The sequence below is a fragment of the Parastagonospora nodorum genome, assembly GCF_000146915.1.
Source record: "Parastagonospora nodorum SN15 chromosome Unknown scaffold_48, whole genome shotgun sequence".
NCBI classification, from domain to species: Eukaryota; Fungi; Ascomycota; class Dothideomycetes; order Pleosporales; family Phaeosphaeriaceae; genus Parastagonospora; species Parastagonospora nodorum.
Window position 1 is genome coordinate 21,945 of NW_001884596.1, and position 16,471 is coordinate 38,415.

General features: G+C 50.4%; 11 protein-coding genes across 11 annotated transcripts; 5 read left to right on the plus strand and 6 right to left on the minus strand.

Moving 5' to 3' along the window:
* Positions 1-124: 124 nt before the first annotated feature.
* On the minus strand, positions 125-1,803 carry SNOG_16435 (hypothetical protein; the record flags this gene model as incomplete). Its single annotated transcript, XM_001806498.1, has 5 exons — positions 125-190; positions 257-1,094; positions 1,148-1,434; positions 1,469-1,501; positions 1,543-1,803. 5 exons carry the CDS (start codon positions 1,801-1,803, stop codon positions 125-127), a joined length of 1,485 nt encoding a protein of 494 aa, XP_001806550.1.
* SNOG_20186 (hypothetical protein) lies at positions 438-1,079 on the plus strand (the record flags this gene model as incomplete). Its single annotated transcript, XM_001806499.1, has 2 exons — positions 438-732; positions 769-1,079. The coding sequence occupies 2 exons, from the start codon at positions 438-440 to the stop codon at positions 1,077-1,079; spliced, it is 606 nt and encodes a 201-aa protein (XP_001806551.1).
* A 1,476-nt stretch (positions 1,804-3,279) lies between the features above and the next one.
* On the plus strand, positions 3,280-3,705 carry SNOG_16436 (hypothetical protein; the record flags this gene model as incomplete). The annotated part of the gene is made up of 2 exons (XM_001806500.1): positions 3,280-3,479; positions 3,501-3,705. The coding sequence occupies 2 exons, from the start codon at positions 3,280-3,282 to the stop codon at positions 3,703-3,705; spliced, it is 405 nt and encodes a 134-aa protein (XP_001806552.1).
* A 1,380-nt stretch (positions 3,706-5,085) lies between these two features.
* On the minus strand, positions 5,086-5,303 carry SNOG_16437 (hypothetical protein; the record flags this gene model as incomplete). The annotated part of the gene is made up of 2 exons (XM_001806501.1): positions 5,086-5,228; positions 5,258-5,303. The coding sequence occupies 2 exons, from the start codon at positions 5,301-5,303 to the stop codon at positions 5,086-5,088; spliced, it is 189 nt and encodes a 62-aa protein (XP_001806553.1).
* SNOG_16438 (hypothetical protein) lies at positions 5,265-6,002 on the plus strand. The gene is made up of 2 exons (XM_001806502.1): positions 5,265-5,619; positions 5,689-6,002. Exons 1-2 carry the CDS (start codon positions 5,341-5,343, stop codon positions 5,824-5,826), a joined length of 417 nt encoding a protein of 138 aa, XP_001806554.1. The 5' UTR covers positions 5,265-5,340; the 3' UTR covers positions 5,827-6,002.
* A 651-nt stretch (positions 6,003-6,653) lies between these two features.
* Positions 6,654-7,536, plus strand: SNOG_16439 (hypothetical protein; the record flags this gene model as incomplete). The annotated part of the gene is made up of 3 exons (XM_001806503.1): positions 6,654-7,076; positions 7,259-7,328; positions 7,382-7,536. The coding sequence occupies 3 exons, from the start codon at positions 6,654-6,656 to the stop codon at positions 7,534-7,536; spliced, it is 648 nt and encodes a 215-aa protein (XP_001806555.1).
* A 348-nt stretch (positions 7,537-7,884) lies between these two features.
* SNOG_16440 (hypothetical protein) lies at positions 7,885-9,465 on the minus strand (the record flags this gene model as incomplete). Its single annotated transcript, XM_001806504.1, has 2 exons — positions 7,885-9,117; positions 9,169-9,465. The coding sequence occupies 2 exons, from the start codon at positions 9,463-9,465 to the stop codon at positions 7,885-7,887; spliced, it is 1,530 nt and encodes a 509-aa protein (XP_001806556.1).
* A 667-nt stretch (positions 9,466-10,132) lies between these two features.
* On the minus strand, positions 10,133-10,891 carry SNOG_16441 (hypothetical protein; the record flags this gene model as incomplete). The annotated part of the gene is made up of 3 exons (XM_001806505.1): positions 10,133-10,186; positions 10,256-10,678; positions 10,787-10,891. The coding sequence occupies 3 exons, from the start codon at positions 10,889-10,891 to the stop codon at positions 10,133-10,135; spliced, it is 582 nt and encodes a 193-aa protein (XP_001806557.1).
* Positions 10,892-11,262: 371 nt separating this feature from the next.
* On the minus strand, positions 11,263-12,150 carry SNOG_16442 (hypothetical protein; the record flags this gene model as incomplete). The annotated part of the gene is made up of 3 exons (XM_001806506.1): positions 11,263-11,546; positions 11,600-11,786; positions 11,848-12,150. The coding sequence occupies 3 exons, from the start codon at positions 12,148-12,150 to the stop codon at positions 11,263-11,265; spliced, it is 774 nt and encodes a 257-aa protein (XP_001806558.1).
* Positions 12,151-12,320: 170 nt separating this feature from the next.
* SNOG_16443 (hypothetical protein) lies at positions 12,321-13,223 on the plus strand (the record flags this gene model as incomplete). Its single annotated transcript, XM_001806507.1, has 1 exon — positions 12,321-13,223. One exon carries the CDS (start codon positions 12,321-12,323, stop codon positions 13,221-13,223), a length of 903 nt encoding a protein of 300 aa, XP_001806559.1.
* A 770-nt stretch (positions 13,224-13,993) lies between these two features.
* Positions 13,994-15,345, minus strand: SNOG_16444 (hypothetical protein; the record flags this gene model as incomplete). Its single annotated transcript, XM_001806508.1, has 4 exons — positions 13,994-14,511; positions 14,558-14,785; positions 14,839-14,995; positions 15,094-15,345. The coding sequence occupies 4 exons, from the start codon at positions 15,343-15,345 to the stop codon at positions 13,994-13,996; spliced, it is 1,155 nt and encodes a 384-aa protein (XP_001806560.1).
* Positions 15,346-16,471: the final 1,126 nt, after the last annotated feature.

Below are 16,471 nucleotides of genomic sequence, written 5' to 3' on the forward strand. Positions count from 1 at the left end.
CGTACGAGTACAGAGCGTTCTTACATTGATAGACAGAGTAAGATCTGCAGAGCCATGCAAATAAGATCCGGTAACCTCCTGCCACTCGGTATTGATGGCATCCGCCGCTGTCGTTGAGATTACTTTAAGTACGCTGGTACCAGTTGTTTGCGATATGGTGAAGGTCATTGAGCAAGGAGGATTGGCCATACTAGACTTGATGTGCTATCATAAGGTGTCAGTAAATGGATTGTTCGTATTGCGTAAGTGCACTTACGGCTGAAAGCTTGTAGTTCGTGTCAGCGCGCAGGTTTATGTTCTGGCCAGACATAGCGATGAAAGGCGCGGAGTTGGCCGAGTAAGTCAAGGAGCCCACTTGGGTACCGCTGTATGGCGCTGTGATCGTATCAGATGTCATGAAGTTGTAGGTCGGTCCGCCCAATCTGATCTTCCATGCGATGTCTGCCGCTGCAGTTGCTTCGAAATCACCATTCAAAAGCAGGGATGTTGGTGCAGGTGCAGGTGTGTTCAGCACGCTACTCGTTGATGCCACAGTTGTAGAAGGATTATCGATCAAGGATATAGGGGTCGAAATGGAGGCTTCAGAGGATGACGTGGGTGTGGAAGTTGCGACTTCGGATGATGAGACTGTGGTGGATGAATCGACAGTCGGAACGACTGACGAGCTGGGAGAGTCTCCTAGTGTTGTTGTTGGTGTTGGCATCGGCGAACCAACCAAGGAACTGAGCACAGGTGTTTGGGATAGTGTAGATGAGGAAGTTTGAGTAGTGGTCGACTGGACGTCTGAGGAGCCACTCGATATTGCGACAGACGATGCGAGAGATGGTGTATCAACCGCTATCAAGGATAGTGCGCTTATGGAACTCGATGAGGATACGACAGGCGTGGAACTCGATGAAAATACATCAGGCGTGAAACTTGATGACGGTAATGCAAATGTGCTCGTGGCAGAGGAAGTCGAGGTCACCTCGATCATGGAGGTCTTCGAAGTTGATGCGAGATATGTCGAACTGCTGACAGGCGCCGATAGCCTGGCATCGCAGTTGCCAAATCCTGGTTGGCAACCTTTACCACAATAGCTTTCTCCAGATCCACTACGGGAGCATCAGCACAACATAAAGACCAGGAAAGGTTTAACTATGCATACCAGTATGAGTATTGACTGCAACAATTGCCGAACTTGGAGCCACGACAGGTCATGCCTTTCGGGAAAGCTTCGTATGCACTACCACAGCGAGCGTTGGTTGACACGACGAATTGAGACGAAGACGGCAACGGGACAGAGCGAACAGAGCTCTGGCTTGGAATGGCGCGTGTTGAAGAAGGTTGCCCGTCGGTGCAATTTCCGTAGAGCGGATTGCATCCCTTTCCACGGTATGCTGCCGACCGACCGCACCACCCATGATCACTATGATTATACTCGTTCAGCCAAAGCTTTGCTTCATAGAGTGTCCAGTCGTGTACTCACCTGCAACAGTCCCCGAACTTTGAACCTGAACAGCTGATACCACGAGCAGTACCGCATCGACCATCAGTGGACACTATCTGCGTTGGAGGAGGTACAGATGGTGAGGAGCTGCATGTTCCGTAGCCGGACTGGCAACCTTGACCACAATACGCGCTGCTTGAACCACAGTGACCGTACTGCGAGCAGCAATTACCGAATGAACCGCCCTTGCAAGTGAGACTTCCAAAGGATGCTCCACAACGAGCATTTTTGCTGATGGCCTGGGAAGCTGGAGCTCCCAAAGCAATTTGGACAATGACGGTGCAAACCGCAAAAGCGCGGAGAAGAGTCAACATTGTTTCAGCAAACGAGCGTATAGCGAGAGAGGTTTGGTCGTTGTCAGTATGCTCCGAACCCGAGACTCAGGACAAGCGGCCTCGATCTGGCAATGCGGAGGTTTATGTTGAAACCACGTTTTAAGAACCGGAGTCGATAGGGGTAAGCGTGGGCTATCAGGAACTGATGTCCAACGTCGTGCTCTCGCTAGATCAAGGTATCCGACAGCTCTAAAGTGCGCCAAACCTATGAGATGAGGTCCAGAAGAGCCACTGAGGCTGGTCTTCAGGCTTTCCGGAGATAGCGGTGATCAGTATACCTGTACTCATTTGTACAGAAGCGTGGCTAGAAGCCTCCAGGAGATACTAGTCGGACTAGACTATACCAACTAGCCCGAAATACTCTGATATCATTGCCCCTTTATTTTAGCTCTAGTGGTAGCAACACACAGAGCAAGGGAGAATTAGGATACTTTCTCGTCCATGCGAAGCTCGATGTCGATGATATGCATTTATATGCATTTATTTGACCAGTATATGTCCTTGTGATCCGGAATGTAGCCATCGAATGCTAGATTGCTACGAGACGTCGAACCAGTCTGAGCATGTGCAAAAAGGAGAAGTCTGGACATTTGAAAGATGTGAAAATTAATGAAGCGCGATCACGGCCACGAGGCTGCGTTTTAAGCGAGCGATGACGTCCCAAGGTCCGATGCACTAACCACAGAGCCCCAAAACGTGTTAAAAACAGGAAGCTATCAGGCCAAAATCGAATGGATAAAGGCTTGGCTTTGCCTTGCTGAAAAAAGCAACATCATCTAGTGGTACCGGTAAGCGCTGCGAATGAACAAGACAAGATTCTGAGCTTACTGAAGAGTCGTGCTTACGTATTGTTTCCAGCATTCAGAGCACCTGGATCGCTCCGTGCGGACGGGGACTCGGATTTCTGTTTACTGTCTCAGCCGCCCTCATATGTCTCTTAAGCGATGTGCTGAAGCGTTTGCGCTTTGATGCAAGACGACATGTAACGCTTGTCCATCTTCGGGCCTTTTGACTCACTGTCACCAAAAATCAAGGTTGCTCGCGGCTACTTCCTTCCTGGCAGCCCGGCCACGATCATCCGCATTGTCACGCTCAAAGAACGACGTCAACAATACCTGAACTATCACAATCATAGATGCATGGCTATTCAACACCCTATGCAAGGCCGAGGTTTCATCCTCTCGCGGCTCCCATCTTTGGCTTCTACTGTGAACATTCTCCGCGGTGCAAACTCGACCCTTCTGAAGGCATGGCAAGCAGCATGCGCCTAGTGTAGCGCCACTCGTTTTTGACTCTTTGGCATTGAAGAGTACGGCCTTACCGTGACGGGCGGCGCACTACGACCCAACAAACCCATCTTCGAGATCATGACTGAAGCCAGGTGCATCGATGTCGATTGTGGGTTCGGCTGCATTGTCAGCATAACTACTAGAGGCAGGCATCACGGGGCTTAATATGGATATCATCAAATTGTGCGCCGACGCCAAAGTTTGTGTCGACATTGCGATCAATTGCGACAACGCCGCGAAGGCCGTAGAGGAATTGACAGAAGGAAGAGAGATGGACAAGAGCCATTCATACCACTGCTTCAACGTCATGCGGCAACCTGATGCCGTAGACTTGGTTGATTGGAGCCTTTTGAACGATGTGAATGCGTATGTTGATATATATCTCAGGGATAACGACATTGTCGGCAACGTGCAGGAATGCGGTAGACCTTGCCCTAATTACGTTGCTCGTGCTACCTCTCATGTTCGATTCGAAGTGATGATGGCGAACAACAACCAAGTCGTCGTTACATATTGGCTCGACTCCAGAGGCTTCGAGTTCGTCTTCTCCCCCACTCTCATGCTTTGCCGTTATTGTCATTGGCACCGCTAATTCCTCATAGAGCCCGTAAATGTGTGCACCGGTACGGTCAGAGCCTGAACCTCGCCCGCGACGTCTTCTACGTACATGCAGATTCTACTGAGCATATGAGGACCGATCTCGATAATCTGCTGCTAATGATCGCACCAAACAGTGAGCTGGTAAGAAGTATCTTTGCAAAACTCTTGTACTGCTTTTGCGTGGATCAGACATGCTTTATCGTAACAAGCCTTATTGAAAGTCGTTACCATGCATGATTCCCTGCTGTTTACATGAGGAACGACTACCAGATTACGCAAAGGACCTAAATGCACGTCAATTGGAACTCATCATCTGAGCAAAATGAGTAAGCATTCACGAGGATTCGACGGCCCGTAACACTGCAACTGAGGTGTATCGGCCCGTCTGCGCGAGTCTGGGACGGAGGATACGGGGCAATACTCTCTTCGCCAGATAGACATATCTATATAATCGCTGCACGACACAGTAACTCTCGCGCTTGTCGTATCGTCTTCTAATCACGACTGAAGTCCGCACCGATGAAATCCCGCAAACAATGGCTACTAGAGATAGAAATACATGCAGTCTTACACCTACGGTAGGCCGCGGCAGGCAGTCGCGAGACGAAGGTTGGACGAATGCGCTTCTACCATGGGTATCCTCTGCTCGCGCGCAGAATATAGTATATCGAGATAATACCATAGCGCAATTGTAGCTGCAGCGCTTACCACAGTAGACAGGTCCACTGATAGAACTGGTTACAGGTTGGTCCTAGTCTCCACATATCGTACTCGCAGATAATTTAATTTACTTCGAGACTATGCTAAGGAGGTGAGTGAACGGATGGAGGTAAAGCAATTTCGGAGCCTCTTCGAAAACTGTAAGGTGATGCAACGCGACACCAGCACTCTATTTTCTCCGTATCCGGTGCAATAGAGTCCGGTCATGCTATCATGAGCCCGGAAATGCCCCGTCCATGCGTACATTGTGTCGAATAGGGATCGACATCGTGTGATGGTCGATGCGTCAGCAGCTTGGTGGAATACGAGGATCTGGAAAGGACCACCAAAACAGAAGGTCGAGGCGGCTTGTACTATGGTGACAGACGAAAGTAGACCTAGCTGGTATCGTCGGTCCTTCCTGGGAAGGTAGCGCAGAACATCAACACAGCCACTCGGCGTTGCAAGTAGGTAATGCCTGCTCGGCTTATTTGTTACAACACGCGCAGGAATAATTTCGCTCCACGGGCATTAATTATGCCCCTCCCCCCGGGCCGAATGCACCACTTTCGCTGTAACTGCAGGAGAATAACCTAACTGAAGTTGGCTAGCTGCCGTTCTCTAGCGCCTCCCCGTGGTGCTGACCTTCCAACTTCCTCCAGGTTCATGGACTTTAGCGCAGCCGCGCGTTGTTTCTTGATGCCTCTTCAGCCACTGTAGTGCCAAAATATCTCGGACTTCGCGAGGTGGTGGCCAACCGGTAGCTCAACGTGGTGGTCTCGGCGCCTGCTTGTAAATCCGTGCTCTGGAGGAGCTCTCGCTATATAAAGAATGGGCTTTCTCACTAGCATTACTGTCGCAATTACTTCCCTCCACACCAGCAACAGCCATATCGAAACCTGATCCAGATCAACCTCCACATTTCGCCATGCACGCAAACTCCATCATCGCTCTCGCCCTCGGCGCCACCGCCGTTTCCGCAGCTGCTGTCCCAGGCCTGGAAGTTAGACAAGCCGGCGATCTGTACCGCCAGTTCCCCGAAAGCCTCGACTGCCCGGTGAAGAACGGCGTCCACGTATTGAAGAAGGACCTCGTAGAGGCAGTCAAGAACGGCAAGAGGGACGGACCGCCATATGAGGCAAGTGCGGCAAACCTCGCGACTAGGCATTGTGGAAACTCGAACTTCAAGGGAATCCCTCTCTGGACCGTAAGTTATTCGCTCGAGATAGATGACTAGATTTCCAATAATTTCTGCATACTGACTTGCCATCTGCAGACCGAGATTCCAGATGGTACAGAATCCGCTGGTGCTCTTTTCTACGCTGCGGCATCCAACGGCACTTTCTATTTCTGCGGCACAACCTCGGGCCGAGTACCGTCGGGCTGGCCTTCTTCATGCACGGAGAACTACTAGGCTGGCTTCGGCTGCGTCTAGTTTACATTCTGTATATAAACTTTTGGTTGCATGGGGCGTTGGTGGTACGCACAAGGTGCGAGATGTTGGTGTCCAACATCTCTCCTTGTCGCTCCCCTTCAACCTTGTCATGGCAGCTAGAATTAGTCACCTTCTATCAAAGTAAATATTTCCCCTCATGGCGCCGCAGTATTCTTGATGGTTATCAGATTAGAGAAACGACTGCTACTAAGGTGGTCTTTTGGCCCTCTGCCCTCGATATCTTCGCCGTTATCAACCTTCAAATGGTGATATCTCATGGGTCCGCAATATACATGCAACAGGTGTCGTATCTCCGTTATTTTGCGCGTGAATTGGTGATGGCTTCTTGTGCTGTTCAGTAATATAATGCTGAAATTCACCTTGGGAAGGATGTTAGTAATCACACGTTAGGGACGCACCGAGGCGGTAGGCGTTACGCCACACCTGAAGCGTGGGGTCACTGACTACACCCAAAGCATCAACCAATCATGGCGTGACAGATTTCCTCCTAGGTTAACTTCGGGGCCCTGGTTACTGATTAGACTAGGCTGTGTCGGACTGATCCGATGTCCTGGTGCGTCGCTATGTCGTTATTTCTCGGAATTTGTACTACTGTAGTTGATCTGAGAGGCCTTCAAAGCACGAGAGCGAAGACGAGACATTTACACATATCCATTTGTCCGTCACATTGATGAGCGGTGAAGGTCCAGCAGATTACAGAAGTTCCTAGATGCACCGTCCTTTACAACGTCCAGCTTCCTCACAATCATCAGAAGTTTTAACCCTGTCGATTATTCTGTCTCAACATGGCTCATTCTCGGTGCCGCTATTCAGTGCGTTCTGGTAACATCACTACCTCGCAACGTTGCGCTCCTGCCCACATGCACTCTCCTCATTTTCCGCATACTTGGTGGCTACAAGATAGCCACCAATGTCATCACCAATCCAATTGCGAACGAAGTGGACCGTCGACGATACACGTGGCAGATCCCGCAGATGGCGCATCTACGGCTGGCTCGTCCGGCTCGATTGTTGTCTTCATACTTGCTACTAGCTGGAGCCATCCTAATGGTTGGTTTTCGCCTGGAAGCAAGGTGCTGAGCGAACACTTCCAGGCTACGTGGCGCGACGCCAATGAGAACCGCGAACAATATGGGTTTCTAGGAAACACACCAGGTTTGAGCACACAGGATGACGGAGAGAGACAAGATTCTAAAGGCCTGACTCAGGTGACTAGAAGCTACTAGAAAACTTTGGAAGGATTGCACCAGTTTGCGCATGCTAAGGTGCATATGAAAGGTCAGCTCTGGTGGCACAAGGGGGCCATGAATGAATTTCCTTATACTGGAATCATGGTAAGAGTTCGTAATTCGAGGCCATTTAAGATAGCATACTGATTCCATCCATACAGCATGAGCCATATGAGGTCCCTGCTGGGAATTGGGAGAACATATATGAGAATTTTCGCCCATTTGGAATTGGTAAGCTTCCTCTTTCACAACAACGACTGCTATCCAAAACTTATCAAACGCAGCAAACACAACTTACCCCGTGTCTACTATCGACAGCGAGCGATCTAAGAACGAGAAAACTGGATCCGCGCAATGGTCCAGTGGGCTGCGAGATGCGAGTGGAAAAGAGTGGAAGGATATGTACACCAGGATGGGGGCAAAGCGCTGTGTGGTGTGAAGCAAACAATACAGCAAAGTTTCCAACAGCATCCTGGGCTACATCTGAGTTCAGTGGCTGTTGCGTATACGCACTGCTGCTAGAAGTACTTTGACTAGCCATGCAGCGCCCCAACAGGCCGCGCTGTCGGCCCACTCTCGTAGAGAGTTTTATTGATTCAGCTACAACCTGATCTGCTCGGGTAGGATACATAATACGTTCTACATTTCGTAGCATCGCAAGAACCACAGGAATCGTCGTCAATACCCTTTTGCTCAACTCTCAAGAGACGGTTTTCGAAATGTACGCACGCAGGTAACGGAAGTGACTTATCTGTCTTCAGCACTACGCCTATGAATTGGGCATGATCTAAGTGCGTGGAGTTAGTCCCGATGCTACCTGCCGTGCCCTGATTTCATCGAGCAACTTCGGGACATCTTTATCCTCCTGCTGATATCCCATCTCGATCAGAGTTCTATGCTTTTCACTCCTGGCTTCGAAATACGCCTCAAACCGCTTAGGACTTGACACAAACCCTTTCGTAAACGAATCCTCATCAACGAACATCTGTCTCCCTGTGATATTGAATCCCCACAGTAGTCTCGAAACCGCAATCGCCAAGGAGTTGCGTGCGATGAAGCGGCCTGGGCAGATTCTGCGACCATACCCAAAATTTCCGGATTGCGCCTTCCCATTGAGCCAACGCTCCGGCCTAAACTCAGAAGGTGCTTGGTACAGGCTGGAGTCGTTGCGCATAGAGATGAAGAGAGGGATTATGATTGAGTTCTTAGGTATGAGGAAGCCTTTGTAGTGATCATCCTTTGTGGTTGCATGTGGGATGCCAGTAGGAAGAATGTGGCGCCATCGAAAGATTTCTTCCATAACAGCGTGAATATATGGCAATTTGTCGAGATCTTCGAAACTGGGCAGTCTTCCGTCGTCCACCACGGAATCCAGTTCCCTTTGTGCGATCGGAATCCAGTATGGATACGCCAGACATGCGAGCGTAAAGATTTGAAGCATCATATTTGTCGTCTCAATGCCCGCGTCGCACAACATGCTCAAATCCCAGGCCAATTCGACTTTAGGCATTTGTTTTGCTTCTTTGGAGTTTGCAAAGTCTTTGCTCCAGTTCCATCCATCACGGCTAAGAGCGTCTTGCATATTTGTTGTTGCCATGTCTGTACACTCTCGATGCCATTTTTCTGCCGTTTTCTTCCATGGAGCTAGGAAACCAGGTAGATACTTGAGGAATGGTAGAGAGTCCACTATCCATCTACCCATTTCTCCTGCCAATACAAGATGTTCCACATTTTGGTGATTGACCTGAAGCTGCCATTCTTTGCCTGTTTCAACGCGCAGTCCATATGCTAGAGTGTACACGATACTTGCAGCGTATCGTTCGAACTGAATCTCATAGTCATTGGTGTTTAGGAAATTCTTGAGTAAAATGCGGCTCTCGATGTCTTGCAGTGGAGTGTAGGAAGTTGATGCGCGTGGGCTCAAAACAGGAGCCTCCATCTGTTGGTGACGCGATAGGTCAGCTCCAGACGGCCTAAACAAAATGTTGTGACCTTTGCAGACAAGCTCTTGCGCCATGACCTACATAAGGGGGTAAGTGTAAATGAAAGATATTTAAGCTTCTTGACTGACCATGCGTGGACGGCTGCTGTAGATGCTGGCACGCTTGTCCAACAGGTCGCGAGCCGTCTCGTAGTCGCCGACGATGATTATAATAGTACCGCCAAAGTCGAGTCCTACCAAGGGGCCATATTGCTTGACCCAATTTTGAAAGGTAAGCCAGAGAGCATTAGTAGGTGCTTGATGCAGATTGCCAATGAAAGGTAGACGAGGTGGTCCTGGAGGCAGCTTGGCCCACAACCGCGCCTTTCTGATAGAGAAAAACGCAACCATAGCCACAAAGACTATTAAACATGTGACTAGAGACATCATGAGGGATGCGTGGCGTCGCTGTGTATATGATTTGAAAGTAATTTGCCTAAAATGGAGTCTTTGAAAATATCTACGTATGAAGGGGACGACATTTTAATTATAGGACTCGGTAAAAGCTCACACGTTTCTCATTGGGACGACTCACAAGCACCCGTGGGCGCGCACATAAAGAGGAGTTCAATCGGTCAGCCTTGAGCGGTGGCAACACATCGGTGAACAAGTTGCAGTCAGCGTGGCAGTCGCAAGTGATAGGTGTGCGATACGTCATGTCTTTCTCGAAGTGGTCAGTGGCAGGATTGAGCATTGCAGTGTAATGCATGGGTTGTTTCCAACATGCAAGTCAGGTCAATTGAGCACACCGAGGAACGGCTGATGACTTCCGGGCTGCACACGCACGTAGATCAAGCTGACTAGGTGGAGCGTTGAGTGCGTGGGGTATTCTTGGCATTTTCCCACTGCATACTCAACGAGGGTCGACACTACACTGGCCTGTGATGAAGGCGCCGGAAGACTGAAGATTGATTTTCCTCAGTATACATACAGAATAGACGGAAAGATATCTCTAGTGGTCGTTTGCGCATGCGTTATTGGTAGTTAGAGATCTTGTAAGTCTTTATGATGCAGTCTTCACATGCGCACCACAAGACCATTCCGATAGCAACACTTAGTCCCCAATGTCAGCCCTCCCACGACATATGCCCGTGAACACATGTTGTTCCTATCATTATTCATAGATGAAGAGCTGATTCTCATGTCCCTCATTTGCCAATGCCTCGACATCACATACCTTGACTAGTCTAGGGACTAGCTTCCCAAGTCTCGCCTTCATTGGTTCTGGCTTCAGGATAACAAAAACTGGAACCTTACATTCAACGGGGAATGATGCTCTAGACGCGTCTTGAGAGAACCTTATCGCCAGTGTTGTAGTCTCTGGGTACAAATTGGAAGTGGCCACAGCGACCTTTCTGACGAAGTCACCCGCTACATCTATATCGAAGCGATAGTCAGGAAATGCATTGCGAGGTAGCTTGTATATACTGGCGCCAGTATTTCGTGCTTTGAAAACGTATTCTCCGATGTTTTCATCATCGTATGTGACAGGGTAGAGTGACGTGGGCTCGATGACGAAATGGAAACGATCGGTCTTCTTTAACTGCTCCAGCTTGCGCGAAATATGTGGCGCTGCCTCCAAAATGATGAGCCGACAGGTCTATAATAGTGCAACTGAGAAGGTGCTGGACACTAGGGTGATGGGGCAGCCTGTGCGGCGAGTGTCCAGAGTACAGCGATGAGTCTCGAAGCCGACGAACTGATATACCAGGCAGCGAAGCCCAGGGGGGAGGGAGAGCAGATCCAATGGCATTGAGCGCATGTGCGGACGAGGGGCAGTGGCCCTAGGGATATTGGATCTGGTAGGGCTCATTATGGCAATGTAGGGTAGGAATTTGGTGGCGGAAGTTTATTCGACGAATACTGTTGAGTAGGATGTAAAGTCGTTAGTTGATACCAGTTAGGTGAGTCAAAGAGGCGATAAACAAAACTGAGTGGTACTTAGATCAGCTTGTTTAGCCAAACGTTAGTTGGAAAGCTGTGTTTCGGAGGCAGCCATGAGTCGAGAGTGCAAATGTGCCCATGAAGGTCCAAGTGAAAGCCTCGAAAGCTTTCAACGTTTTACCTCCTAAAGGCTACACCAAGCTGCACAATGACATGTGGCCAGCGAGTGGATTACCTAGATACTTGGTGAAGGTGATTTGCGCAATTCCGGGACGTGATGACAACAACACCCGGTCGCTTCTACTGCTCTTGGTTCCACTTGACACAGTCTTCGAACTTGACGCCCGAACCGCCAAAGATGTCCAGTGCACTGCCAATGGTCAAGTCGACTTTGCCGTTACTCAATCTCTTCACTAATTCCAGGTCCTCAATAGATCTGCCCCCACCAGCGTAGGTGACGGGGATGCTGCACCACTCAGCCAGTTTTGAGACGAGCTCGTGATCGATGCCGCTCTGCAGTCCTTCCACATCTGCAGCATGGATAAGGAATTCCGAACAGTATGGCTCGAGGAGAGAAATCGAGTCTGGCAGAATTAGATATGTCGATGTCGATGTTGAAGTTGAGGATCTGACATACCTTGGTTAAGCTCAAAATCTGTAATAGTTTGCCACTTATTAGTCGCAACAAACCATTTGTCGTCTTTCTTTCGACAGCTCAAGTCGATGACGAGCTTTGTCTTGTCGTCGTCCAGGGCCTGTAGGACGGCCTTCAGGCGGTCCATGGAGAAGATGGAGTCCGGAAACAGATACGATGTGATGATGACCTACTGCGCGTCTCATTAGTCTTCTGTTTGCTGAAGCAAGCAGGCTTTGATCTGCGCTCACCTTCTCAGCACCCCTGTCTATCCAATCTCTCGCATTTCTTTCAGTGATGCCACCACCTACTTGCATACCGGCCTTCCACGCGCCAAGCGCTTCCTTTGCAGCATCATCGTTTCCTGGGCCTAACATGATCACGTGCGCGCCTGACAGGCCATTTTGCTTGTACAGGGCGGCGTAGTATGCGGAGGGGTGCTCAGAAGTCCAGTTGGTCTTGAGCACATCAGGCGCGGTTGTGGAAAGGGTGCCGCCGACAATTTGCTTGACGCTGCCAGCATGCAGGTCTATGCAAGGTCTAAAGCGCGTCATTGTGCGTCTGCTGCCTTTAGGTACAAAGACTTGAAGCTGAGTGAAGTGGTGTGAAGGTTGACGGTGCGGGGGGCTTCGGGGGTCCGCAAAGCTTGGCAAAAATTATTAGCGCGACGAACTGCATGTTCGGGCTTTTTGCATGAGATGAACATCATCACCTGGCTTTCGCAATGGCACCCGCACTCGGAAAACGCAAGCGCATAAGCCGCAAAGAGCTCGAACAACCATCACGATCACCCTCACCCTCACCCTCCTCCGACTCGAATGAATCAGGTGAAGAAGATGTCCAGGCCATTTTCCGGCGCGCCTTTGAAGCCAAGTTCAAGCCTCTTGCTGTGGAGACCAAGGAAGCGAAGATAGAGACTCCCAAGGAGATTGCAGAGGAGGAAGCCGACGGAGAGGAAGATGCAGAATGGGCAGGCATAAGCGAAGGCGACGATGATGTCCAAATCATCGACTACACAAATACACAGCTTGGCCGCGACGACACGTCAAAAGCCGAGATGAAGGCCTTTATGTCGTCCAAACCACCAACCTCGACTGCTGCGCCCAAAAAGTCACTCACGGTGAAGAAAAGCCCAGACGAGGCCGATCTCGCCGAGTCCAACAACCTCCGGAATGATCTCGACCTTCAGAAGCTGTTGCGCGAATCACATCTGCTCTCCACCTCGTCCTCGGGAACCTCTACACCCACTCTAAGCGCAACAGGTATAGCGCGGCATAAGTCAACGGACCTGCATCTACAATCACTAGGCGCAAAGAGGTCTGTCTTCTCGCAGAAGAAGATGCCCATGGCGCAGCGCAAGCACATGATACAAAAGGCGAGATTGACCGACGAGAAGCGACGCGCTGAAGCCAAGGAGGCTGGCATCATATTGGAACGCCCTACTATGAACAAAATACCTGGCAAGAGGGATGAGACTAGAAAGCGGGACAAGGCCGTGGGCTTGCCAAGTGTTGGCAAGTTCAGAGGCGGAACTTTGAGCTTGAGCAAGAAAGACGTGCGAAGCATTACTGGTGGTGGAGGTGGTGGGGCAAAGGGCAAAGGCAAGGGCAAGAAGGCTAAGCGGTGATCCTCTGTTTTGAAATGAACCTATCTGCCTACTCGTCAGTCGAGCCATATACCTCTCTCACATGAGAACTGGAGAGGACGATGACTAAAGCCTGTGCTTCCACACCCCTCAATTCCAACTTGATTAAAGAATAGGATCGGTTCTGGGAGAATAGCAAGGTCCCGCCAGAGAACCCCGAGATGTCTCTTCTCTATTGCGATTCGAATGCGCGAGCGAAAGGATACTCGCAAACTTTACACAGTTTGTCTTGCGATTTGAACCCGTTTTGAGGTTGTCACGAACACTACACCAAGCACCTGCCGAGGTTGGCGTCAGTACGTATCCAAGGTGGGCTGTGCTGTCGAAGGCAAGCTGGGTGAGTCGGGCTATGTATCGTAGATCTGAGGAAACCTGCAAGGGAGGTGCAAGCGGAGAGATGCGGCTTCTTAGATTGTTGTCGGGACTGGGTGAGGATGGTCGGGCAATCGGATGCAAGAGGAAAGAGCATTCGAATAATATGGTCATCAAAATGCCCACAGTTGTGTTCACAACCATCACGTGACGTTTGTAGATGTTCGCCCCATCACTCGAACTGCCCCGTGTGCGTTGACTTTATTTTGCCCGATATAACGAGAGTCTGATGCATTCTTGAGAGCTATATACATATTGACAACACAGCGAAGCGACACGCGGGCTTTTCCTATCCATCATCCTTCCTCCTTCCTCCTTCCGCCTTCCACCAATCTACACACGACCAGATACTCCGGTTCCTCATACAGCTCACTCACCATTTAAAGCGCTGGCTTAGCATTCTTGACCAGCTCCTCAAAGTAAGCCTGGTGCCACTGACCAGCCTCGGGTGATGGCTTGAATGCATCGTCCTTTCCACAGAAAGAGTCGTAGCGGGTTGCGCTCGAGTCTGAAGTACCATCAGACTCGCCACCAGGCTTGACCCAAACGAAAGCATCGACGAGGGTGTTGCCAGTGTTGCCGGTGGGACGGACACCGAAGCCGGCGCCCTTGACGTTGCACCAGTCACCCCACTCCTTACGGAGGCCAGTGACACCATTGCGAGCAGTGTCTATGATGGCTTGGCCTGGCATGCCAGCGGACTTGAGCTCCGGAGAGAACATGGAGACAAAGAGCTTCTCGTTCTGCGCTTTGTTGTACTGTGCGTCAGTGGCCTTGGAGAACTCGCCGGGGCTGAGGTCGTAGGCATTCCAGCCGGCAACGTTGGTGGAGACACCGCGGACTTGCTTGGGGCTGCCAGCGTCCTTGTAAACAGTGGCCAGCTCCTTGGCTCCTGGCTCTGTAATCGTGTTAGTAAGCTATGCGGAAAAGTGGGTGATACGTACTCAAGTTGTCGTTCCAGCCGAGCCATCCTCCATGACCAGCATCAATGTACATGGCAATGTTGGGCAGGTTGAGCGACTTGAGGGCGTATGCAACACCCTTGCGGTAGCCCTCGGCTGAGTCCTTGCAGGTCTGGAGGTTGGCGTTTGTGACCAAGTTGGGCAGCGAATCGGGCTCGATGACTAGAGCAATGGCGATGTTGGGGTACTTCTTGAAGATTGCAACGATGGCTTTGACGGTTTAGCTTGTTTCCCTCAGTACTCACATGTACGTCAACACTTACGGTCAATGTACTCAGTCTTGTAAGTCTCCAGGCTCCCCACAGGAAGCTCTCCGTTGGAAGCCTTAGCGGCGCAGTCACGACCGGGAAGATCGTAGATGACCAAAGCAGCGATCTGGTCACAAGGAACGTCCTTGATGGTGTCTTCGACAATGTCGATCTTTGCTCGGGTATCGCTAAAAGCCACGTTAATAAGCGCACAGAGCTAGGAAGGCAACTTTACACTTACATCCACATGAATGTGCCGATTTGAGCGACCTTGGTGGCAGAAGCGGCGAGAGCCGAGTCAGTCATAGCAGCAGCAGCCGCTGAAACCTCAGAGGAGTAGAATTTGTTGGCATAGATCTGACGGGAAGCGAAAGGATTGCCGGAAAGAGTGACGGGAGTCGCACAAGCGGCGGCAGCAGCGCCGACAGCGCGAGCGGTGATGGGACCATTCTCCACGGGAGATGGAGCAGCGAGCACGCTAGAAGCGGCTGATGCCAGGACAGCGGCGAAAATACTCTTCATTTTGTCGACAGATGAATGTGAGGGAGTGATGAAGATTGTCGATGTCCAATACTTCAAGAAGCGGATGAGCCTCTTATATTTGCAAGAGTAGAGCACTCTGCTTGATGGCGAGTAGATCGAGCCATGTGCGCGGCAATGCAGCTCATAAGGAAACAGGCCCGCGTAAAGGGCGTCGTAGATGGTTGTGTGGGTCTATGCATCTTAGCGCTGGCAAGACAAGGCTCAAATGAAGATCGAAAGTCTATGGAACGGACTCCCACTATCGAGGGTACTCGTCATATGACATGTAGCGAATAACATACTGAGCGAATTAATCTCGTGGCGGCGCCGCTTCGGAGAGGTTCGAATGACCTTGGGATCTGTGTTTCCCGTATCGATGATATCTGGCGTTGTTGTCGTGCATAGACATAGTTTCCTAGTAGATGAAGCATAGTATTTGACCAGACGCTTTACTCTGAGTACCTTATACTCTTCCCTTGAACCTCTTTCCAGGCAGAGCCTCTGAGACCTCTGTCTTCGAAGTAGTGTTGTCAGCGATATTAACGCAATGTTTCATATCATCCTGTGCATGCGGGGATGGTCAATCCAAGCCCCGCAATCCCCACGCTGGCATATTGTGCCTCGCTGCAACGTATCACCCGAGTGTACGGGATCTGCTTAGTCTATGGCATAGATCTGCCACAGCCTTGTGGCGTTGAGATTGAGAAATGACATGCCGATTCAAGGTCACAGCGATTCAATCCAATGTGCCACGTCCGAGGGATGCCTCGTCCTGCATACGACAATGTGTCTGCAGCGATTTGAACGTCGAAGATCAGCTACTGGACTATTCTAGTTAGCTTCTTCGATCAATATGAAGCCTCAAGTTGCCACCAACAACCATTGCAAACAGGGGCAAGCCGGACCGGTGATTAACTTATTGAAACCAGTCCACCTGTCATTGGAGAGAGCACAGCTTGTGTTTTGGTACCGAATAGATGCTTCAGCATCGGTCTGGGTTGCGTCCAACAACAGAGCAGCCCCCAACAGCTCACACGTGCACACGACAAAGAGTGTTGATGAGTGATGATCTTGGAGGCTCTTTAATCAGACATTTATCCTGATGCATATGATATGTGCGCCCTCC

Bases quoted from the DNA above. Each gene is read 5' to 3' on its own strand.
- SNOG_16438 (XM_001806502.1), top strand. From the start codon at position 5,341: ATGCACGCAAACTCCATCATCGCTCTCGCCCTCGGCGCCACCGCCGTT. The intron at 5,620-5,688 runs GTAAGTTATTCG...TGCCATCTGCAG, and splicing joins AGGGAATCCCTCTCTGGACC to ACCGAGATTCCAGATGGTAC.